The sequence below is a fragment of the Carassius gibelio genome, chromosome B20 (genome assembly GCF_023724105.1).
Source record: "Carassius gibelio isolate Cgi1373 ecotype wild population from Czech Republic chromosome B20, carGib1.2-hapl.c, whole genome shotgun sequence".
Lineage (NCBI taxonomy): Eukaryota > Metazoa > Chordata > Actinopteri > Cypriniformes > Cyprinidae > Carassius > Carassius gibelio.
This window is the reverse complement of record NC_068415.1, coordinates 18,052,635-18,075,960: the sequence shown is the minus strand read 5'-3', so window position 1 is coordinate 18,075,960 and position 23,326 is coordinate 18,052,635. Positions and strand designations below refer to the sequence as shown.

General features: G+C 38.0%; 1 protein-coding gene across 2 annotated transcripts in view; it reads right to left on the bottom strand.

Moving 5' to 3' along the window:
* The window catches only part of LOC127983867 (meprin A subunit beta-like), an 83,938-nt gene that overhangs the window by 30,773 nt on the left and 29,839 nt on the right, over positions 1 to 23,326 (bottom strand). The window contains exons 13-15 of one of the 2 annotated variants that reach the window (XM_052586245.1): positions 23,092 to 23,277; positions 22,902 to 23,014; positions 22,152 to 22,333 (exon numbers count right to left, since the gene is read on the bottom strand). The exons of the other annotated variant lie outside the window; for it this stretch is intronic. Coding sequence (XP_052442205.1) covers positions 22,292 to 22,333; positions 22,902 to 23,014; positions 23,092 to 23,277 — 341 coding nt within the window. The 3' untranslated portion in view covers positions 22,152 to 22,291. Of the gene's footprint in view, positions 1 to 22,151; positions 22,334 to 22,901; positions 23,015 to 23,091; positions 23,278 to 23,326 lie in introns of those variants that run through there. 2 annotated transcript variants of the gene reach the window in all.

Here is a 23,326-nt window from a genome sequence, read left to right as displayed (position 1 = left end):
GCACAACTCCGTTGATGCTCTGTAAAAATAAACTCCATCCACTGGTCCCTTAATGCTAGTTTTTTTTTTTTTTTTTGGTAATCTGTGCAGGGTTGTCTTGCCCTGTCAACCAAAAACACACTTCTTTTGTGACATTTTGCGACGCTCTCGCTCTGATCAGTGAAGTCTGTTGTGCTCTCAGTGCTTTGCTATATGGGAGCGCGCGCTCTTCCGGCAGAAGTGCGTCAGGACCCATATAAGGAAATTCCGCTCCATCTAACGTCACACAGAGCCATACTCGAAAAAAACTTTCCGAAACTTGTGACAAACCGGAAGGAGTATTTTGGGAACAAAAATACTCCTTCAAACGTACAACTTAATTTTTGAAACTTTGTCCATGTTTACCATGGGAATCCAACTCTCTAACAGTGTAAAAAACTCAGTATGCATGAAATAGCATTTCACCCCCCCTTTAAATTGTATGTTTGTTCTATTTATTTATTTGTGCTATTTACACAATGTTTAAGTTTTTTTTTCAAGTTTGTAAGTGTCCAGGTACAGAAACTGAATATTCAAATGAGAATAGCACTGCATAGTCTTCAATGTAAAATAAAATATACAGTTAAACCAAAATGTATTCAGACACCTACAAAATTTCTTACATTATCACAGTTTATTTGCTATAGTTTAGAAATTGGTAATAAAATATGACAAGAACTCAGAGTTAAACTGTGTCAGAACAAATTCATCTTGATAATGTCAGCAAACTTTGAGAAAGATATGTAATGGATTACAATCAACCAAAACTTCAGACAACTGTTAGTATGACAATATTTACACAACTATCAATACTTTGTTGACCAATTACCAAGCAACGCTTAATTTTGTTTTGTAATGTTTGGTTGACCAAACAGCATAGAGGGGCATTTCATTCCTGCCCACATGTACAGATCGAATATTCAAGTTGTTTATTCGTTTTCTATCCCTGAACATAAAAACGAAAAAGGAAGCCGGATTCTTGATTATTATTATTATTTTCAATAAAAAAAGAAATGTGATTTTTTTTTCATTTTACACATATATATACATATATATATATATATATATATATATATATATATATATATATATACACACACACACACACACACACACACACACACACACACACACACACACATATATATATATATATATATAAACAATTGGACAGAAGATACCTTTATTGTGGCAGTAAGTTACTTAAAGGGGTCATATGATGCGATTTCAAGTTTTCCTTTCTCTTTGGAGTGTAACAAGCTCTTGGTGCATAACTAAGATCTGTAAAGTTGCAAAGACTGAAGTCTCAAACCCAAAGAGATATTCTTTAGAAAAGTTAAGAGTCACCCACACACCCCTAAAACGGCCCATTCTAACATGTGCCCACATGTCTACATCACTATGTGAGAAGTTTTGCATTATGCCACCCAAATGTTCATGCAAAGAAAGAAGGTGTAACTTTTATTCTTGCTGTTGCTGCCGGCACCATGAGAAGTGAACATCAGAGGATATTCTTCAATGATTCCAGTTCGAAGTGAATGCATATGTTCCATTTAAAGTGCATGGAAGTGTGCAAGAAGTGTATTTAAATTGTAGTTATTTACATAGGTATGTGGTGTCACACTTCACCGAGTGTGAAGACGTTGCACAGCGCAAATCCATGAATGAATGTTCCCAAGTGAAGTAAACTTCAACAGATTTCCACTGCTCAAGGAGTAGGGAAAAATGAACACTGTGTACGGACCATGTCAATGGGAACACAAAGCCTTACCAGCTGCCAGCTCCGCAAAGACTGTGGGGCTGGTTACCAGGAAAATGGACAACAGGGAGTGCTTTTGGGGTTTTACTCCTCAGATGAGATGACCACCCTGGCTACTGTAGCTGGTATTGCTTCACAGACAATGGAGGTCTTGAAGATTAAAGTGTGCGTGTATGTGTGTGTGTGCGCGTGTGTGTGTGCACATTGTGTTTTTACTGTAACAATTATGGTCACTTGCAGTTCATGAGTTTTCAGTGTAGTGTAATATGTGTTTATTATTATTATTATTATTACTCAAAAACAATTAAAACTGCTAAATTGTGGATATTATTCTTCATTATTTTACTGTGGTTTATTTGTATATATATATATATATATATATATATATATATATATATATATATATATATATATATATATATATATATATATATTATTTTGCTTAAAATACAAAATTCAACACACAAAATTCTAGTTGAGGTATTATTTGAATAATTTAAGATTTAATTTATTTTCACTGCTAAATATCACAAACATATGGTTAACTTTCTAAAATGTATGGAATGTTACATTGGCAGTTGTACATTGGTAAAAACAAACATGAACAAAGGGCAGAAGCCCTCAAAATATGGATTGTGGATGTATGTAGTGCAAATTGCTAGGTGGAAATAAAAAAAAATGCTGTCGTGTCATAAACCGTAAAAGATTAGTATATATTATTATGGTTGGAGTTTATTTTACAGTACGTGTACTTACATGTACTTATAGTCTATTAATCTAAGAAAGTTCTGGTAATACAAAGTAACTACATGGGGTAGGGTTAGATTTAGGGGTAGGTTCTGGGTTAGTACCTAGTTATTACATAGTTATTGTAATTAGTATAATAAGTACATAGTATGTACATGAGGAACAGGACTGTAAAATAAATTGCTACCATTACTATTTTTCTTATTATTTCTACTAGGTAAAAGGTAACAAAGATAAAAGTACAGAACATATTAACATTACGTACAAAGAGGTGACATAACTTTTATACATGTATATAACAATTAATAATACAAAACGAAAGTTTGGTGGAGGTGACATATTTCTGCTCTTGAGTGGAGCTCCACTCACCCCCATGGAGGAGACGTACTGTAATTCTGCGGAAAGTGTGTCCCGGACCAACATGGCGGCCGCGTCATTAGTGGAGGTGACGTATGCTGTGTCCGAAACTGCTCCCTATCCACTATAAAGTGCACTATATGGGGTGTCAGCCATTTTGTAATGCTGTCCGAATTCTGAGTGAACTACTTCATTCCTTACATTCTTCATTCCCACTACTTTTTACCCACAATTCATTCTGATTTCAAATGTACAACCGATGTGGGCTGCATCCGAAAACTGAAAAATGCTGCCTTCAGAGGTCGCATTCCAAGGAAGGCATCAAGGCACGTTCGAAATCAATGTCAGCTTCATTTCCTGTCTCCTGAGATGCCTTCATCTGGCCGGTTTTTGAAGACAGCTAGATGTATCCTTCGCTGCCTTTGATATCCCACAATCCCATGCATTCCATTCTGTGACAGTTAAGCCAAAAATAAAGATGGTGTCTGAAAGTTGCGGTTGGTGGTCAGCTTGTGTATAAATGTATGTTTCTGAACAACATTTTCCACTTTTTATGTAATTTCTATCGATAAATTAATATTGCAGTAGTGAAATATCCACTTAGTTATCACCAAAGCACTCTATATTTTGCCGTAGATCATTAAACCATTACTCCGCCTCATAAGCCTGTCCGAAATCCGTTTCATGAGGTGCCATCAGGCAAAAACGCAGCCTCTAAAGTCATTGCCTGATTAGACAGCAAGGCAGCAAGTCACCTGCCTAAGTTTTCAGATGCAGCCGTACACTCGCTGAAGCACTATTTCCCACAATCCAATGTGGAATACCGTCGAGGTGGGAGCGAGAGCAGGAGTGAGCTTGAATGAGAGATGAAGTTTACATCTGTATTATTTCTGTTTTTAACGTTATCCTACATTATTTATATTAAAATATGTGGTGTAGACAATAACTCAGTTTAATATTTGACTAATTTACTCAGGTGGTATTGTTGTTAACTAACGAAAATGATGATAATTTGGTGGATAATTTAAATTTTTTCGTTAATAACAGGTAGTGTATTCTGGTTTAAAATTAACAGTCGCCTGAGGATGCTCATCTTATCTGAGCTCAAAACACTGCTTGAGCGAGTGTCAAGATACTGAAAAATAATAAATACATAATTATGAACGTGTTTATGTTTGTTTATTTTTGTTCTCAGTATGTTATTTTAATTGCATTCAATGATTATGAACATAAAATTACAAAAAAAAATTAAAAAATAATAATAATTATATACCATCGATGAAACCACAAAGCTGATGCAGAGGTATGTATAACTGCAATATAAAGTAATTTTGAGTATTATTGCTATTAGTATTATTTTCTAAAATTAGGTACATATAATATAAAAGTACATATGGCAATGTTTTTGCAACAGCTCCAAGTCTCACGTGTAGTGTAGGCTATACGTCACTGTCTGAATCCGTTCACTTATTTGTTTGTTCACTCCTTCCTGATATAGTGAACTCAACTGCCATACACTATATAGGGATTAGTGAATGAGTGAGCGATTTCAGACACAGCAGTAATTCTACAGAAAGTGTGGCCCGGACCAATATGGCAGAGGCTTCGCTGGTGGAGGTGTAGTATTTCCACTTGCCCCTATGTCTGCAGTCAGACCCTCTTGAGCAGCGGCAAACCACCTGTCACTCAAGTTACACACTGACACCTGAGACACTGTCCACGTCCTTAATTATGCAGAACTTTAAGTCTTAATATAATTTAAACGGATGAGTTGCCTCACAGTTGTCATGAAGGGCAAAATAAAAAAAATAAAAAAAAATCATCTATGTTTGTATTGAATGTCGGCTACTGTTCAGTTACTGCCGTTAATTTCAGATGGTTACGGTTATTGTTTCCAATAAACAAAAGCCAGTTTGGCATATTAGTTACCAAATAAACATTTTTTGTTTATGCATACTTTCCATCGGAATCGGCCAGTTTGCTTGTAAAAAATCGGTATCGGAATCGGCAAGAAAAAAATCATGATCGTGCATCCCTAAACCAAATATATTTGCGGACAACCCTAGGGACTCCTAACTTTGTGGGTTTGAGTCTTGGGCCGACAATAACACAACTTAGGTGCCCTTGAGCAAGGCACAAATTGTTTATTTAGACACAGAAAATCTTTATATGACCACACCAAATGAGAGAATATTCAGACCCACACTTCACCTCAGAGTGAGTCAAACGGGCATGGAAACGGACAGATGATGAGGGAGCTTCAGTAGAACAACAGTGAACTGCAGTCAGATGAGATGTTGTCAGGCCATATGTCTGTAAAAACTAATCTTCCTGTCCTGTCAGTCGTTATACTGTGCTCGTAGCACTTCATTTCCACTGACAAATGCAGTGTCGTGCACTGCATATAATTTTTGTTTAAAGTGCAAATGAAACTATGAGCATGCAATGTCATAGTTATGTCATCAGTTAAGTCATAATGTTACAATAAAGTTAACATAAAGTTTAAAGTATGCATGCATATAAGTATTTATGTTTGAATCACATTAAGAACATGTCTCTGAAATGCAGTGACTTTCAAAAATGTCCTGGTGCAGCCCAGCACTGTCTTTCTCATCTAACACACCTGATTCAACTTGTTAGTTCATTAGTAGAGACTTTAAGACCAGAAGCATGCCAGAAAAGGTAAAAAGAAGTGAGAAAACAGGATGCGTGTCAGTTCCGCATTTAGTTCAGCAGTGGCAGCTCTTAAAATAAAAGCAACCAAAAACCTAATAACGCAAGCTGCTGTGTTAATTCTGTTAATAAAAAATAAAAAAAAGAAAGAAAGAGGAAATCAATAATTTAGCAGCTTTAAGTATTCATCTATATTTAATTTCAAGATCAGTGTTTGACAACTTCATTCAAGGGCACAGGCAGCTAATTATTAAATTTTAAAAAAGAAAAAAAAAAAGAAAAAAAAAAAAGAAATTACAGATACCCACGACCCTGAAGGCCGATGAAAGCCCCAGAGTGGTCGTGCTTCACCCCGGGGTTAATGACACCACACTGCGGCAGACGGATACGCTGAAGAGGGACTTCAGCAGCCTGATCGAGACGGTTCGCAACACGAAACTTAATGTAGGATCTAGAAAAAATCTTATCGTGATTAAACCAGAAACATGTAAAGTAAATGAACAAAAACAATCTTTAAAGCTGCGGTAGGGAACTTTTGATGCTCTAGCGGTTAATAAACAGAACTGCTTGCGTCTTGCGGAAGAACATCATATCCGGAACTACTGCTCTCTGTTTATGTCTATGAAGAATAACAAAGGTACTGGGTTACTCTGCCGCGGTACCCCTGAAGCAATCTAAAATAGTCAGAATATAAACACTTATTATAGGTGCACCCTAGTGATTCAGGACAAGCTAAAAACATGGTTTGGAAAATAGATTCATGGTGTACTCGCTTATTATATAAATTTTTCTACATTTTGAACACAAACAAAGTTGCGGACTGCGGCTCTGATTGGTTGATTTCTTACCGGGAGCGGTCAGTAACTGCAAATGGCAATAGGACCACTGGGAGGAGCCAGAGGAGCTTGATTTTTTTCACAAATTATCTGTCTCATATTCTACTGTCAGGACATAATGACAGGTTTAACAAATATGTAAAAAATATAGATTTACAAAAGTTACCTACTGCAGCTTTAAAGTTTGGGCTCATAAATAGGGGAGAACCGGGGCGAAAGTAACACGGGACGAAAGTAACAAAGCGATTTTCTCCAAGCCTCTTTCTGCATTTGCATTCCCAGCTATGACGGTATATTCAGCATGCAATCCTGGACGGAGCTGAGAAATATCATGTGATTTCCTCATCGTTTCCGGAAGCTAGGTCCGTAAAACTGTTTTCGAGTACAAAAAGTAAATTGTTGAAGCGGTAATTTTTTTTTTATTAGTCGTGTTGTTTTTCTTGTTTCATGTGTCAAAGTAATGATCAATCTACAGGTTATTTAGTTCTTTAACACATCCTAAAGTTTGCATTTTCATTTTTTTTTTATATAAAATTAAATCGAGTTTAAATGTCAGGAGTTCCTGTCGGGACGAAAGTAACAGTTGTTACTTTTGTCCCGCTACAGTCACAAAAAGTATTTATTTTGTTCCAGTGCATGCTATATTGTGAATTTCTGTGTCTTGCATCATTTCTTACAAATGTTAATGTCATATTATACCAAAAGAATATGTCTTAGTGAGGGTCAGAAAGACAGACAGAGGTCTGGTTTTATCCAGATGTTTTTGAGAGGGCGTTTCTGGACATCTCTCTCTGGGCAGCTGCTACGTCACATTTATATTTAGGTTTTAGCCATATCTTAGACTTTACACCTCCACCTGTGAATTTGCAGTGTTTCCAGATGTTTTAATGCACATTTTCAATTCATGCATAAAAACAACTGGATGGAAACATAAATAGGCCTACTGTTACATTATGTTTAGAGTTTTTTTATTATGCTAATGTGATTAAATTTTTATACTGTGCATTCTGTAGAATTTTTTTATTATTATATAAAAATACATTGAAATTTACAATAAAAAAATACAGTCAGGTTTTAAGACATCTGATGAAACTTAAACTTAAATTTAAAATGAAAATATGAAAATGTAATTTAATAATTCTTTTGCAAAGATAAAGGACAAAATATGTTTGCAGTAACTTATTAACAAGGTCACAATCACGTAAACTTAAGAAAAATAAGACTAACAGAAAAAAATCTAGCTTATATTGTTGTGTTACTTTTGACCCACCTGTGTGTTACTTTCGTCCCAACCGATGGGGTCGAAAGTAACAATGTTCAACTTATGTTCAAAGTGTAATTATACTGAAATCTGTCTACATTTCTACAAAATACCACCTGGTATTGTTAGACCACACTTATGAGTTACTGGCCACAGCAGAAATATATCTCTGTATGCAACATTATCTTTTAAAATTAAGTTTTTCTGAAAAATGGTACTTTCGCCCCTGCTCTCCCCTATTAGATCACTAACCCCTGTTTTACCCCTCATTTACCCCTCATTTACACTGAACACGTGTGTGGCGCATTGTGGCTGCGACACGGCTACCGGAGCTGATCGCGCCCATTATAGTCAATGCTTGTGTGTTTACACCGGCCGCGGCGCGGCGCGTTTCAGAAGCTTCCCAGAAGCGGCTCTCCGCGCCGATTCGCTAAATATAGGCGCCTAGTCTATTTTTGACGGACGTGCGTCCAAGTCGCACCGTAAATACAAAATAAAAGTCAAAAATCCCTGTCAATTTCAAAATAAACACCCTGTGCAGACTCCCAAACGTATTGCATGTATATTGGCAATATATCATTGGTAGGAGACAAGAAATGGACGACGAGAGATTCATTCAGGAATCAGAAAAACACGTTGGACAGGCAAATCACGTGGTCTCACGGATCCAGTCGCTCTGCTTCTGATATGCTCCCAGTGTTAGTTGGCACCGCGTGGAGGACAGAATAAAACCTTGTTGCAGCCGTAATGCGCCACACACGTGTTCAGTGTAAATGAGGGGTTACCTCTTTTTTTTTTGCCTGTCCGACTTGTTTTTCTGATTCCAGAATGAATCTCTCGTCGTCCATTTCTTGTCTCCTACCAAGGATATATTGCCAATAGGGCTTGGGCGCCAAGTTGCATTCTGGGACGTGGCGGCCATGTTGCCAGCTTCGCGAATGTAAACATACAGCCAGTTGAACGATAAGAGCAGAGCTGGGAGAAAGAAAAAAAGATGTCAAAATCGCGAAAAGATTGTGGGATTTATAGGGATACGCTAAATAGGGATGCCAGGGACCGGTATGTGGACAAAATCGGCTCTATTAACGGTTTGGATCCATATGAAATTCCCAACAAATAGTGGAGTACCGACGAAGACTTGTTGCCGCACGTTTGCATTACAGATATCTTCGGCTACCTACCTTGTTTGTTTTGTGAGCGGCTACACTTCAGAAAAGTTCCGAAGCTACAAGTCAAGTCTCATTTACATCTCATTTAGTTTAGTAACCGTTAGTACTAACAACCATTCACACATGTACTTTTAACAATGTGTTTCAAAAGTGTAGTTAGTAGCTGTCCACCCTCCCGTTTTTCCGGGGTTCTCATGTATTTGAGCTGTTTTCCCACTATCTTCCCGTTTTAGTATTTTCCTTTAAAATATCCCGTTAGCCCCTCCATCAGACCTGTCAAGTCTCTGTGTTGTTGTCCTATTGCTACTCCTTGTCCTTCCAGCGAAACAGATGTTTTCAAAGCATCGTTTTGCTTACTTGAAAGCAACTTTAGCGTGATGTTGTGCTTTTTAAGATAGCGTGGTTGTTGTGAGAGCACGATTTCACGCCAATCTGTAACTAAAGTCACGTTAGACCTAGCTTCACAAATCGCTTAAAGTTAGTTAATGCAGCAGTTTTATAGTACGCATTTTTGCTGTCAGCAGAGGGATAGCAACAAAAAGATGAATGTTGAAATTTCCCGTATTTTGGATGAGTAACTCGAGAAATTTCCCATATTTTCAATGTTGACTTAAGCTATATAAATGAATATTCAGATGTTATGGTCTCCGTAGTCGCGCCTCCAAGCAGGAAAGCGGTGTAAAGTTAATCCATTCTCATTTTATTTTCCCCATGGCGATTATGTGTTGCGCTATTACACCCCACAATACAGCAACGGTTGAAAATGGTTAAAATAGATTTTTTAATTAATCAAATTAAGACACACGGATGAGAGGGAGTATTTCTAAACACTGCGCAGTAGCCCGAGTAGCAGTAAAGGAGGCTACCAACGGGGCGGCCACGCCAAGTACTGACGTCACGACACCCAAGCCCTATATACATGCAATACGTTTGGGAGTCTGCACAGGGTGTTTATTTTGAAATTGACAGGGATTTTTTACTTTTATTTTGTATATCCGGTGCGACTTGGACGCGCGTCCGTCAAAAATAGTAGTGATGGGAAGTTCGATTCTTTTCCGCGAACCGGTTCTTTCGGACGGTTCGATTCAATAAACCGGATGAAAAAACTGGTTCTTCGGTTCTTTCACACTCGACGTAATGACGTCATTGGCGATGACGTAATGGCATCACGTCTATCAAACATTCAAATATATAAAGTCAGTAATCATAACTTTAGTCAGTTGAAACCTCATAATCATGAAAAGTTTAAATTTTTGTTTTGCAACAACACCTAAATACAGTAACAGCAATAATGTGCAAATGAGGATTTAAGTCTTGAATATATAAAGTAAATAAATTAGGTGTCATCAGCGCAGAAACCATGATCCACTTACTAAACATAATTCATTGCGATGTATTTGTTATTAAATGAACTTACGTTTCGCCAGATTGCCCTTCATCCAAGCCCTCGAAATACCCGCGCTCTAAACATTAGTACAGAATCAGAATCAATCACCAAAAGAATCCCTTCGGTTCAGACATGCTGTGAGTCAGTTGGGTTCACGCTGAATCGTGCATGCGCAGTATCATCAGTTCATCGGTTCTCAATTCGGACGCGTCCGACAGAAACGATTCTCGGTTGAGTGTACTGATGATCCGAAAACCGATGCAACCGGTTCTTGACTCGAGAATGAGAATCGCTCTAACCGGCACATGCTGCAGTTCAGTTTCATCAGCTGTTCTACTCGTGTTCATGTTCAGTTTACTACAAACTCAATTTGTGAATCTGTCATCATTAACTATAAATACAGTACAGATATCTCATAAATCATCCCTTATTCCTATTAAACATAAGAGTCTTTAGAGTCTTAATTATTGTCGTCGTCCATTTCTTGTCTCCTACCAAGGATATATTGCCAATAGGGCTTGGGCGCCAAGTTGCATTCTGGGACGTGGCGGCCATGTTGCCAGCTTCGCGAATGTAAACATACAGCCAGTTGAACGATAAGAGCAGAGCTGGGAGAAAGAAAAAAAGATGTCAAAATCGCGAAAAGATTGTGGGATTTATAGGGATACGCTAAATAGGGATGCCAGGGACCGGTATGTGGACAAAATCGGCTCTATTAACGGTTTGGATCCATATGAAATTCCCAACAAATAGTGGAGTACCGACGAAGACTTGTTGCCGCACGTTTGCATTACAGATATCTTCGGCTACCTACCTTGTTTGTTTTGTGAGCGGCTACACTTCAGAAAAGTTCCGAAGCTACAAGTCAAGTCTCATTTACATCTCATTTAGTTTAGTAACCGTTAGTACTAACAACCATTCACACATGTACTTTTAACAATGTGTTTCAAAAGTGTAGTTAGTAGCTGTCCACCCTCCCGTTTTTCCGGGGTTCTCATGTATTTGAGCTGTTTTCCCACTATCTTCCCGTTTTAGTATTTTCCTGTAAAATATCCCGTTAGCCCCTCCATCAGACCTGTCAAGTCTCTGTGTTGTTGTCCTATTGCTACTCCTTGTCCTTCCAGCGAAACAGATGTTTTCAAAGCATCATTTTGCTTACTTGAAAGCAACTTTAGCGTGATGTTGTGCTTTTTAAGATAGCGTGGTTGTTGTGAGAGCACGATTTCACGCCAATCTGTAACTAAAGTCACGTTAGACCTAGCTTCACAAATCGCTTAAAGTTAGTTAATGCAGCAGTTTTATAGTACGCATTTTTGCTGTCATCAGAGGGATAGCAACAAAAAGATGAATGTTGAAATTTCCCGTATTTTGGATGAGTAACTCGAGAAATTTCCCATATTTTCAATGTTGACTTAAGCTATATAAATGAATATTCAGATGTTATGGTCTCCGTAGTCGCGCCTCCAAGCAGGAAAGCGGTGTAAAGTTAATCCATTCTCATTTTATTTTCCCCATGGCGATTATGTGTTGCGCTATTACACCCCACAATACAGCAACGGTTGAAAATGGTTAAAATAGATTTTTTAATTAATCAAATTAAGACACACGGATGAGAGGGAGTATTTCTAAACACTGCGCAGTAGCCCGAGTAGCAGTAAAGGAGGCTACCAACGGGGCGGCCACGCCAAGTACTGACGTCACGACGCCCAAGCCCTATATACATGCAATACGTTTGGGAGTCTGCACAGGGTGTTTATTTTGAAATTGACAGGGATTTTTTACTTTTATTTTGTATATCCGGTGCGACTTGGACGCGCGTCCGTCAAAAATAGTAGTGATGGGAAGTTCGATTCTTTTCCGCGAACCGGTTCTTTCGGACGGTTCGATTCAATAAACCGGATGAAAAAACTGGTTCTTCGGTTCTTTCACACTCGACGTAATGACGTCATTGGCGATGACGTAATGGCATCACGTCTATCAAACATTCAAATATATAAAGTCAGTAATCATAACTTTAGTCAGTTGAAACCTCATAATCATGAAAAGTTTAAATTTTTGTTTTGCAACAACACCTAAATACAGTAACAGCAATAATGTGCAAATGAGGATTTAAGTCTTGAATATATAAAGTAAATAAATTAGGTGTCATCAGCGCAGAAACCATGATCCACTTACTAAACATAATCCATTGCGATGTATTTGTTATTAAATGAACTTACGTTTCGCCAGATTGCCCTTCATCCAAGCCCTCGAAATACCCGCGCTCTAAACATTAGTACAGAATCAGAATCAATCACCAAAAGAATCCCTTCGGTTCAGACATGCTGTGAGTCAGTTGGGTTCACGCTGAATCGTGCATGCGCAGTATCATCAGTTCATCGGTTCTCAATTCGGACGCGTCCGACAGAAACGATTCTCGGTTGAGTGTACTGATGATCCGAAAACCGATGCAACCGGTTCTTGACTCGAGAATGAGAATCGCTCTAACCGGCACATGCTGCAGTTCAGTTTCATCAGCTGTTCTACTCGTGTTCATGTTCCGTTTACCACAAACTCAATTTGTGAATGTGTCATCATTAACTATAAATACAGTACAGATATCTCATAAATCATCCCTTATTCCTATTAAACATAAGAGTCTTTAGAGTCTTAATTATTGTCCAACTTCCCTGAAAACCCATTTGGCCTATACGTTATATACAATATACAGATTGGAAACATTAATCTAAAAATAATAATAATAAAAAAAATCTAAATAAAATATAGTTATTTTATCACACTTTCCGATGTTTAACAAAATACTTACAAAATTACACGCATGCGCAGTATCATCAGTTCATCGGTTCTCAATTCGGACGCGTCCGACAGAAACGATTCTCGGTTGAGTGTACTGGTGATCCGAAAACCGAAGCAACCGGTTCTTGACTCGAGAATGAGAATCAGCTCATCGGTTCTCAAATCGGACGCGTCCGACAGAAACGATTCTCGGTTGAGTGTACTGGTGATCCGAAAACCGATGCAACCGGTAATTGACTCGAGAACGAGAACTGCTCCAGCAGTGGCCGTGTTCGTTCATTATCTGGCTCGGCTCGGTGTTCAACTTCAGTTCGGTCTTCACAGCATTTCATTCAGTGTACTGTTTGAGAAAATGGATTACCCCGGGATATTGGTTTATTCTGACTCAGAGGGAGTGTCAGTCACGTTAAAAAAGTTAACAGCTTAAGTAATTTGTGGATTTATGCTTATTGGAGACGTGAACCGTTTCAAACGATTCAGTTCGATTTGGTGAACTGGTTCAACCGGTTCACTAAGAAGAACCGGTTAAATTGAACGATTCGTTCACGAATCGGCCATCACTAAAAAATAGACTAGGCGCCTATATTTAGCGAAGCGGCGCGGAGAGCCGTTTCTGGGAAGCTTCTGTAACGCGCCGCGACGCGGCCGGTGTAAACACAAGCATTGACTAGAATGGGCGCGATCAGCTCCGGTAGCCGTGTCGCAGTCGTAGTGCGCCGCACACGTGTTCAGTGTAACCCCTCATTTACACTGAACACGTGTGCGGCGCATTACAGTTGCGAAATATAGGCGCCTAGTCTATTTTTGATGGACACGCGTCCAAGTCGCACAGGAAATACAAAATAAAAGTCAAAAATCCCTGTCAATTTCAAAATAAAAACGCTGTGCAGACTCCCAAACGTATTGCATGTATATTGGCAATATATCCTTGGTACTTAAAACCCCAAAATCAGAAAAACATGTCGGATAGGCAAATCACGTGGTCTCACGCATCCAGTCGCTCCGCTTCTGATATGCTCCCGGTGTGAGTTGGCACTGCGTGGAGGACGGAATAAAACCTTATCGCAGCCGTAATGCACTGCACACGTGTTCAGTGTAAATGAGGGGTCACACCGCAAGCGTGAGCAGCGCGCGAGCAGCGCGTATTTTTTTCGGTGTCCATGTTAATCAATGAGTGCATTCACACCGGGACCAGGAGCAGTGCGTGAGCGTCAAGCAGGAGCATCACGTGAACAGCAGTGAAGCGGGGGTTTCGGCGTCCGGTCTATTTTTGCTGTGCTGCTCACGCTCAATTAAAGTGAAAGCACACTTTTGATGGAAAAATAAATATGATTTTACACAAAACTTGTTCAAAATGCACAGAATAAGCTTGTCAAGAGTTGTAACAACAATGACAATGTCTAGTGTTTTAACAATTATGCCAGAAAAGAAAATTAAGTATAACAAATATGTATTTACCCATTTAAACTTTTTAATTATTCATTTTGGGTGAAAGTATGGTGTATTGTTATAAAAACAAATGTTGAAAGAATTATACCCATTGTTTGAAATGGTTCTACTGTCTGCCGAACATGGTTTGCAGCCGCTGCTGTGATGCTGTAGCCAGTTTATACGCTTTCAGTGTGAATACTCGCAAGAGTCTGCTGCTGCAGAGACGATGTAGTTGCGCGGACGCGCTGCTCGTGCACCGCTCACAATTGCAGTGTGAAACAGGGGTCACACCCAAAGCAGTTATTGTAAATGAAATGATTACAGATAATAGTTTTGATGTACTTTGCTTGCCTGAAACCTGGCTAAAACCAAATGATTATTTTGGTCTAAATGAGTCTACTCCACCAAACTACTGTTATAATCATGAGCCCCGTCAGACTGGTCGTGGCGGAGGTGTTGCAACAATATATAGTGATATTCTCAATGTTACCCAGAAATACTGCACTTCTGCTTAATGTTACACTGTCAGACATGCAAAAGAAATCTAATGTATTTCTTGCTCTGGCTACTGTGTATAGACCACCAGGGCCTTATACGGAATTCCTAAAAGAATTTGCAGATTTCCTCTCAGACCTTCTGGTTACAGTTGATAAGGCACTAATAAGATATCGTACCTCAATGTGATAATGTTTCAGACCATTTCCTTGTATCATGCATGCTGCGTATAACTGATATTAACTATGTGTCTCAGTGTTACCGTCTGGGCAGAACTATTGTTCCAGTCACCAAAGATTCGAAAATAACCTGCCTGATATATCTCAACTGCTATTTGTACCCAAAAATACACATGAATTAGACAAAATGACTGACAACATGGGCACTATTTTCTCTAACACATTAGAAGCTGTTGCCCCATCAAATTTAAAAAAGGTTAGAGAAAAACGTACTGTGCTATGGTATAACAGTAATACTCTCTCAAGAAAGTAACTCGTAGTCTTGAACGCAAATGGAGAAAAACTATCTTGGACGTTTTTAGAATAGCATGGAAAAACAGTATGTCCAGCTATAGACAGGCTCTAAAAACTGCTAGGGCAGAGCATACACAAACTCATAGAAAATAACCAAAACAATCAAAGGTTTTTATTTAGCACAGTGGCTAAATTAACAAATTACCAAACGCCACCTGATTCAAATATTCCACCAACGTTAAATAGTAATGACTATATTAATTTATTCACTGATAAAATAGATAACATTAGAAATACAATAGCAAATGTAGATTCTACAGCATTTAACACTTCAGTTTCATCCATCGCACCCAAAGATAAACTGCAGTGCTTTACAACTATAGGACAGGAAGAGCTAAATAAACTTATCACTGTATCTAAACCAACAACATGTTTATTAGATCCTTTACCCACTAAATTACTGAAAGAGGTGTTACCTGTAGCTGAAGAAACGCTTCTCAATATCATTAACTCGTCGTTATCTTTAGGTCACGTGGCCCAAAACCATTCAAGCTGGCAGTTATTAAGCCTCTTATTAAGAAACCAAAACTAGATCCTAGTGTACTGGTAAATTATAGGCCTATTATCTTCCATTTATGTCAAAATTTTTTGAAAAAGTTGTGTCTGCTTAATTGAGCACCTTCCTGCAAAAAATGATCTGTATGAAGAATTTCAGTCAGGTTTCAGGCCCCACCATAGCACAGAAACTGCAAAAAAAATTACAAATGACCTGCTCCTTGCGTCAGATCAAGGCTGCATCTCATTTCTAGTCTTACTTGATCTTAGTGGTGCGTTCGACACCATAGATCATGACATACTCATAGATTGATTACAAAACTATACAGGTATTCAAGGGCAGGCTCTAAGATGGTTAAGATCCTACCTGTCCGATCGCTACCATTTTGTTTACTTAAATGGGGAGTCATCTCATTTATCATCAGTAAAATATGGAGTGCCACAAGGATCCGTCCTTGTGTTACGGATCACTCGGGAAGCTGAGGAGTAACAGATGAAGATATTTATTTAAATACACAAGCAGAGGAGCAGGTAGTGAGGAATGACAAGGAAGTTTGGATCTGTGCAGGTAAGGTGATGACTTCTTGGAGGGACAGTGAACCACACACACTTTGGGAACTGGGTCTTTCAGAGAGAATCTCTGGAGAGAGTAGAAGAGGCGTTAGTCCTTATAGTAAGCATACAGCAATGATCTTGTCACGAACGTGACCAGACAAAGACTGGGTGCGTGTGTGGCTTTTCTAGTGCAGCGTTGATGAGTGGGTGATGAGGAACAGGTGGATGTGATCTAGTACTCTGGTGAGGGTGTGCGCTGTGCTTGTGTGGAGGTGGAACCTGGCGTGTTTGTAACACCTAGGTCCCCTTCTATTTTCAATATACATGTTGCCCCTTGGTAATTTTATTAGAAAATACGGAATTAGCTTCCACTGTTATGCTGATGATACTCAGCTATATATCCCAACAAGACCAGATGAAACCTCTAAATCATCTAAGCTAACAGAGTGTGTTAAAAATGTAGAAGATTAGATGACCAATAATTTTCTCCAATTAAATTCGGTTAAGGCAGAGATATTAATTATTGGACCAAAAAACACTACACAGAATCTTGTAGATTACAATCTGCAACTAGACGGATGTAGTTACTTCTTCTACAGTCAAAAATCTGGGTGTTATATTAGACAGCAACTTGTCTTTTAAAAATCATATTTCCAATGTTACAAAAACTGCATTCTTCCATCTTAGAAACATTGCCAAGCTACGAAACATGTTGTCTGTTCTGATTCAGAAAAGCTAATTCATGCATTCATGACCTCTAGACTGGACTATTGTAATGCACTTCTAGGTGGTTGTCCTGCTTCTTCAATAAACAAGCTACAGGTAGTCCAAAATGCAGCAGCTAGAGTCCTTACCAGGTCAAGAAAATATGATCATATTACCCCAATTTTACAGTCTCTGCACTGGCTACCTTTTAAGTTCCATATCAGTTACAAATTATCATTATGTAACAACAATGAGTTTTACATAGTAATTAACTCAAATGATATATAGGGAATTTGAATAATTAATCAGGAATATGATTAATATATATCTCAGATGACAGTTACATTTAATTTTATTGATTATGAAAAATAGCTCAATTGTCTATACCAATAACTAATTACAGGGCACTCTAACTTACTCAATAATATGTCAATATTCCATTCTTCATATCAATTATTGTGATATCTCTTACTGTAAATTACTGTAAATCAAACGGTGGTTTGTCCAGCAAACCAGATTGACCTATCAATTTTCAATAAAGTTATCACTCCTTATAATTCAAGGAAAAATATTCTCTGGCCATGAAAACATTATCCTATCCTTATGATAAATTTAGTTTCTAAATTTAAAGCTTGTAGCTAAAGATCAGACCTCTCAGTGACTCATAATGTGAGTGGGGTGGAGTCCAAGCCAATCATGTGATATATGGGTTTTTAATAATTAAACTAGTAATACATCAAACTACAAATCACACAGAGTAAATATGCGTACGAAAATACAGACAGTAAACTTTACAAGACATAACGGAATCCAAATAAAAGAGAGAGAGAGAGAGAGAGAGAGAGAGAGAAAGAGAGCGAGCGAGCGAGAAAATGGAGAAAGTGAGAGAGATCACAGAATGAGCTCAGGTATGAAAATCAGTCAGTAACCTTTTTGGAAGCCAACAACAATCAGATCATAGCAACACTTTAAAGCAGCATTTAAATCTCCATAGAAAAGTGATACTTGCATGGCCCATCGTGCATGAGCGTGGAGACCGACGCGCGCGTGTGAGCTGCTCTGGATCTTGGCGTGAGCGTGGAGTCACATGGTCCTTTGTTATGTCTTCGCGCGGTATTTGAAAGGTTCAACAAACAATGTTCCAGAGTTCGTCTTCCTTGTGTGGAGAGGCGAATAGTTGAATAAACTTAGTAAAGAAAAGAAAAGAAAACAACGAAAACGAAAGCTTCCGAAGGAGCCGTGATAATGGCTTCCCCCTCTCAGTCCCTGTGCTGAGGGGGGAAGGCGTTATGAGCGCGGCCCAAGGCCGCAGCCCAAGGCCGCGCCGAGGGTCGCACAGGAGAGCAGCGTGTCTGAGAACCAAGAACGAGAAGAAGAGAAGAGAGCGCGATATGAGCGCGGCCCAAGGCCGCGCCGAGGGACTCGCGGGAGCGACCTGGGTCGATGCAGGAGGGAAGGGAGTCAGCGTAAGAAGAGAGGGCGGATCTTGTTCGGTCGATTCTTATAGCTTGAAATGGTTCACACCTCTTTTCGCATGAACAGCCAATGAACGTCCGCGATCTGAAGCGGAGGGAAAAGTTCCTTTGTCTCTGTGGAGACAACCCCCTGATGATTTAGGGCTTGTCCGATTTCATCAGGGATATTCTAGCAGGTTCGTAATTCCAGATTAAATACAATTTTCATTACTTTGCTCTAGATAAATGGGTCTGTCAAAGCATGACGATTTCACAGATACCAAAAATAATATATATAAATGATCAAAACATGAAGTTACATTCAAATGCAGAATTACACACGTTTAAAGATTTGATTGACACATGATAACAATGCAGATAGTCCCAATTTATATGGGAAACCTCTAATGCACTGCAAAAACAATAATATACACATTGAGACTACATTTGAGTACATTTTACCATTCTTTTGTAAGGATTAGGTTTCCTGTCCTGTGTAGTCCTGTGTGGTCGTAAAATTTTGTCTCTCTTTGAGAAAATTAAAGTGAGGAGAAACAATCCCACTTTATACGCCTGTAAAATTATAATCCTCGCATAACAAGGATTAACCATGGTACACACAAAACATATTCAAAATACATATTAATAAAGTGATGAAAGTAAGGAACTTGACAGAAAGGTTTCTTTCTGTTTCCAGTGTGTTGAGGAATTTGGGGGTTTTCAGGTCTCCTTTGAAGCTCGCATGGGTATCGTAAAATAATTTAAGTCCAGCCAGGCTGGCGCCAGGCCAGGCACTTTTGGTGCACAAAGGGTTTCATGCCTGAATTTCAACCCATGAATTGATGATCTGCATATCCGCTACAATTACTTACCTATAAGGCCCTAAATGGTTTAGCTCCTGCGTACCTAACTAGCCTTCTACCATGCTACAACCCATCACTCTCCCTAAGGTCACAAAACACTTTTTGTAGTTCCTAGGATAGCAAAGTCCACTAAAGGAGGTAGAGCTTTTTCACATTTGGCTCCCAAACTCTGGAATAGCCTTCCTGATAATGTTCGGGGTTCAGACACACTCTCTCTGTAGATTAAAAACACATCTCTTTCGCCAAGCATTTAAATAATGTATCTTACATTGTGAGTATAGTTGTATCTGATCAAATGTGCATTCTTATTCTTTAGTCTTTAGCTTTGGTTAAACTAATTAATTTTACCTTGTTGGAACAGCAGCTATGCTAATAATGTCTCTATTTGTTTCTCTGTTTTGCCACAGGATTTACACAAGCTCCAGTCTGGATCCAGAACACCTGAGAAGAGATAATGCTGACCCTCAGAGGACCCCAGATGATGCTAACCCTGAAACAACATACAGAACTAACAAATATGGCTACAAGTGTGACTGCATCAAAATAATTATTAATTAATAATAATATTAATAATGTTCAACATCTGGCTGACTACGTCTTGTATTCATTTTTCTACAAATCCTGTCATACGTGCACAAACGGACAGTCACCACTTATAAGCTATTACTAAATATTTCTGTAAAGTTGCTTTGGAACGATTTGTATTGTAAAAAGCGCTATACAAATAAACTTGTATTGAATTGAATTGAAAATTTATTACAATGGGTTTATGTGAAGATTGTTTTAAGTTCACTTAAATTAGTTGTTATTTTTAAAAGGTCTTATAAATGTTCAAACTGATAGCTTTCAATTATACTGTAATGTTGAATGGCTAGTCAATGATTAAATACTAGGGGGGAAAACAAGAGATATCAGTATGGTATCAGTGATATTTGCCTTCAGTCATAAAAGATGCCATTAAACTAATATTAAAAATACACTAATGTATGTCGTTTCTAGATTCATTAAAACATTTAATCTGAAACTATTGCAATGTAAAAGTGTATTTAAAAATGAAATGTTAGGTGGGATTATTTGTGATTCATTTCAGGAAAAAGAAAATGTGACAAGTTATTTTTTAATTGACTGACAGCTCTAATACAGTATATGGTAATACACAGGAACAGTAATATACCGTGCCTGGTTCATGTGTTGCAAGAGTGAGAAAAATGTTACCTATCTGTCAGGTTTTATAAATGAAAGATTCATATCTATTAGAGATCTAATTTCACCATAATTTTGTTCTTTGCAACAAAACTCAACTATCAGTTGGGTTAATGTTAGGCCCTGTAATTAGCGGAACGGAATTTTTAAATCTGTGTAATTATAATTTAAATCAAACTACTTTTAAAATTGTATTTCATAAATCAACATCTCAGACATGAAATCCATGCGGGCAAGATATGGGCTGCATCTGGGCTGAAACTGCTTGCTGTCCAGATAGATGTGCAGGTGGATTGAGAGACAGTTTTGAAGTGAAGGTTGGAGTCCACCAAGGATCAGCGCTTAGTCAGCTGATTTTTATCACCATCATTGACTACGTGACCGATGCTGTGAGAAGGGAAACACCATGGGACAAGATGTTTCCTGATGTTGTTTTTCTGTGCAGCAAAGCCAGAAGAAGAAAGGCTCAAAAGCTGAACCAAAGCCCTAGAGATTAGAGGCATGAAGGTTAGTAGAAAGAAGACTCAGTACATGGCAACTGGCAAAGACACCCAGGACAAGAAGGTCATCAGACTGCGTAAAGGAGTTGAGCTAAAGAGTTCAAGTACCTGGGATCCACAGTTCAAGAACATGGAGGGTGAAGTATCAAGTATTCAAGCAGGATGGAACAGCTGACAAAGAATGACAGGAGTGATGTGTGAGAAGAAGAGTAAAAGGAAAACTTTATTAGACTGTGATCAGACCAGCAATGCTGTATAGAAGGAAGCAGTGGAAGTAACAAAAGCACAGTACGACAGATGTCAATGAAGATGCTGCGATTCTCCTCAGTGAAAACAAAATATGATCAGAAGACAAATGACAGTATCAGAAAACAGCTTCAAGTGGAAAGCTATAAGAGTAAAAGAGTAAAAAAAAAAAAAAAAAAAAAAAGATGACACGGGCACATTCTGAGAAGAGATTATTTGCGTTGGAAAGAAAATCTGAAAAATGCACTTCAGTACAACAACATTTTTGCAGAAAAACAATAAATTAATTAATAAACACTCGCAAACACAAACAGACAAAAGCAAAAGAGAGTCCTCTCTTCACCTGGAAAGACAAAAATAATATTCTCTGATCAACTCTGTAGGTTTTGATCAAATAAAATATTACTGCAAACTAAACATAATAAAAACTAAGAAGAGAAAACAAAAACAAACAAACACTCCAAACAAACAGAAAATGTTTGTTTTGAGACTACATATCTGATTTAACCTACAGTCCAGTACTTCTTTTGATGCATTTACATTTATTCATTTTGCAGTTTTATCCAAAGCAACTTACAAATGAGGAAAACAAGAAGAAATTAATCTTAAGGAGGAAATGAACATGAGAAGTGCTAGTAATCTAGTAATAACGTTTCTTGAGCATAGTACTTATCAGTTTTTTTTTTTTTTTTTTTTTTTAATGCAGGTTATAATTCAGTAGCTCCAGCTCCAGCTCAGCTCACAATATACGGCCAATTCTGGAAAGATTTCTCTCTCTCCATTGAGGCTTCTTGATGTATGCTGCATCTCATGGGGATCTTTTGTTCCATGGTCCCAGGACTCTGGGGTTCTGTAAGAGAAAATTCAGTTTAATGGGATCAGTGTTGAGAAGGTTTGGAAATTTGGAAATGTAATAGTTTTCAGTACAGATTTCAAGTTACCCAATGTAAAATTTAATAAATTGTGTATTTCAATTGCTTTATTAAAGTAATGTTTTTGGTGACATTTGATTATTTTTCTAAATTCCTAATGTTTTTGATGATTAATCATTTCCAAACATTTAAAGCAGGCAGGGTTAATCTTTCAGTCTTTAAATAAAGAAAACATATACTGGTACATAAACCTAAATAGGAAATAAAACAGTTGTAAAAAAAAAAATCAATCATATGTATGTGTGTGAAAATATTTTGATAACCTTTTTGTAATCTGTAACTTTTCATAAGTAACTGTAATTTAACTACACATTTTTTTTCATATTAATTGTAACAGATTATAACATTTATTTTGTAATTAAATAACATAATTTGGTTACATGTAAGTTGCTCAACAACACTGAATGGGAGTTACTGTATATCCATTTACATTTAATAATGGTACAATTATCAAGTTTAGGAGAAAACTGGGATATAGATGCATACAACCATCTGTCTCTTTGGCTCCCCCGCATCACGGTCATCAATCTCTAATCGCAGGTCTCTGATTTCCGGTCTCCAAGACTCTCTGGTCTGAGTCCCCAAAAGTCCAGTCACGTCTATTGATGAAGTTGAAATTTAAAATTCTTGTCATATTTCATAAGAATTACACTTGTATTGAATAAGAACTGCACACCTTCAAGGGAGAGGAGAAAGATGACATCATCTCCTTTAATAAAGCTTCGGCTCTTCAGACGATCATGTGTGATGTAATGGCTGTAACCGTAACCCCACCCCCGGTAGAATTTACTACCATCTGTGTCAGTGACTAGACTGCCTACTTTTCGTGGGTTGTCCCAGAAATACTTAACATTACCTGTGGCTGCACAAAGAGAGAAGATTCTATTTAAAAACACATATTGCCTTTTATC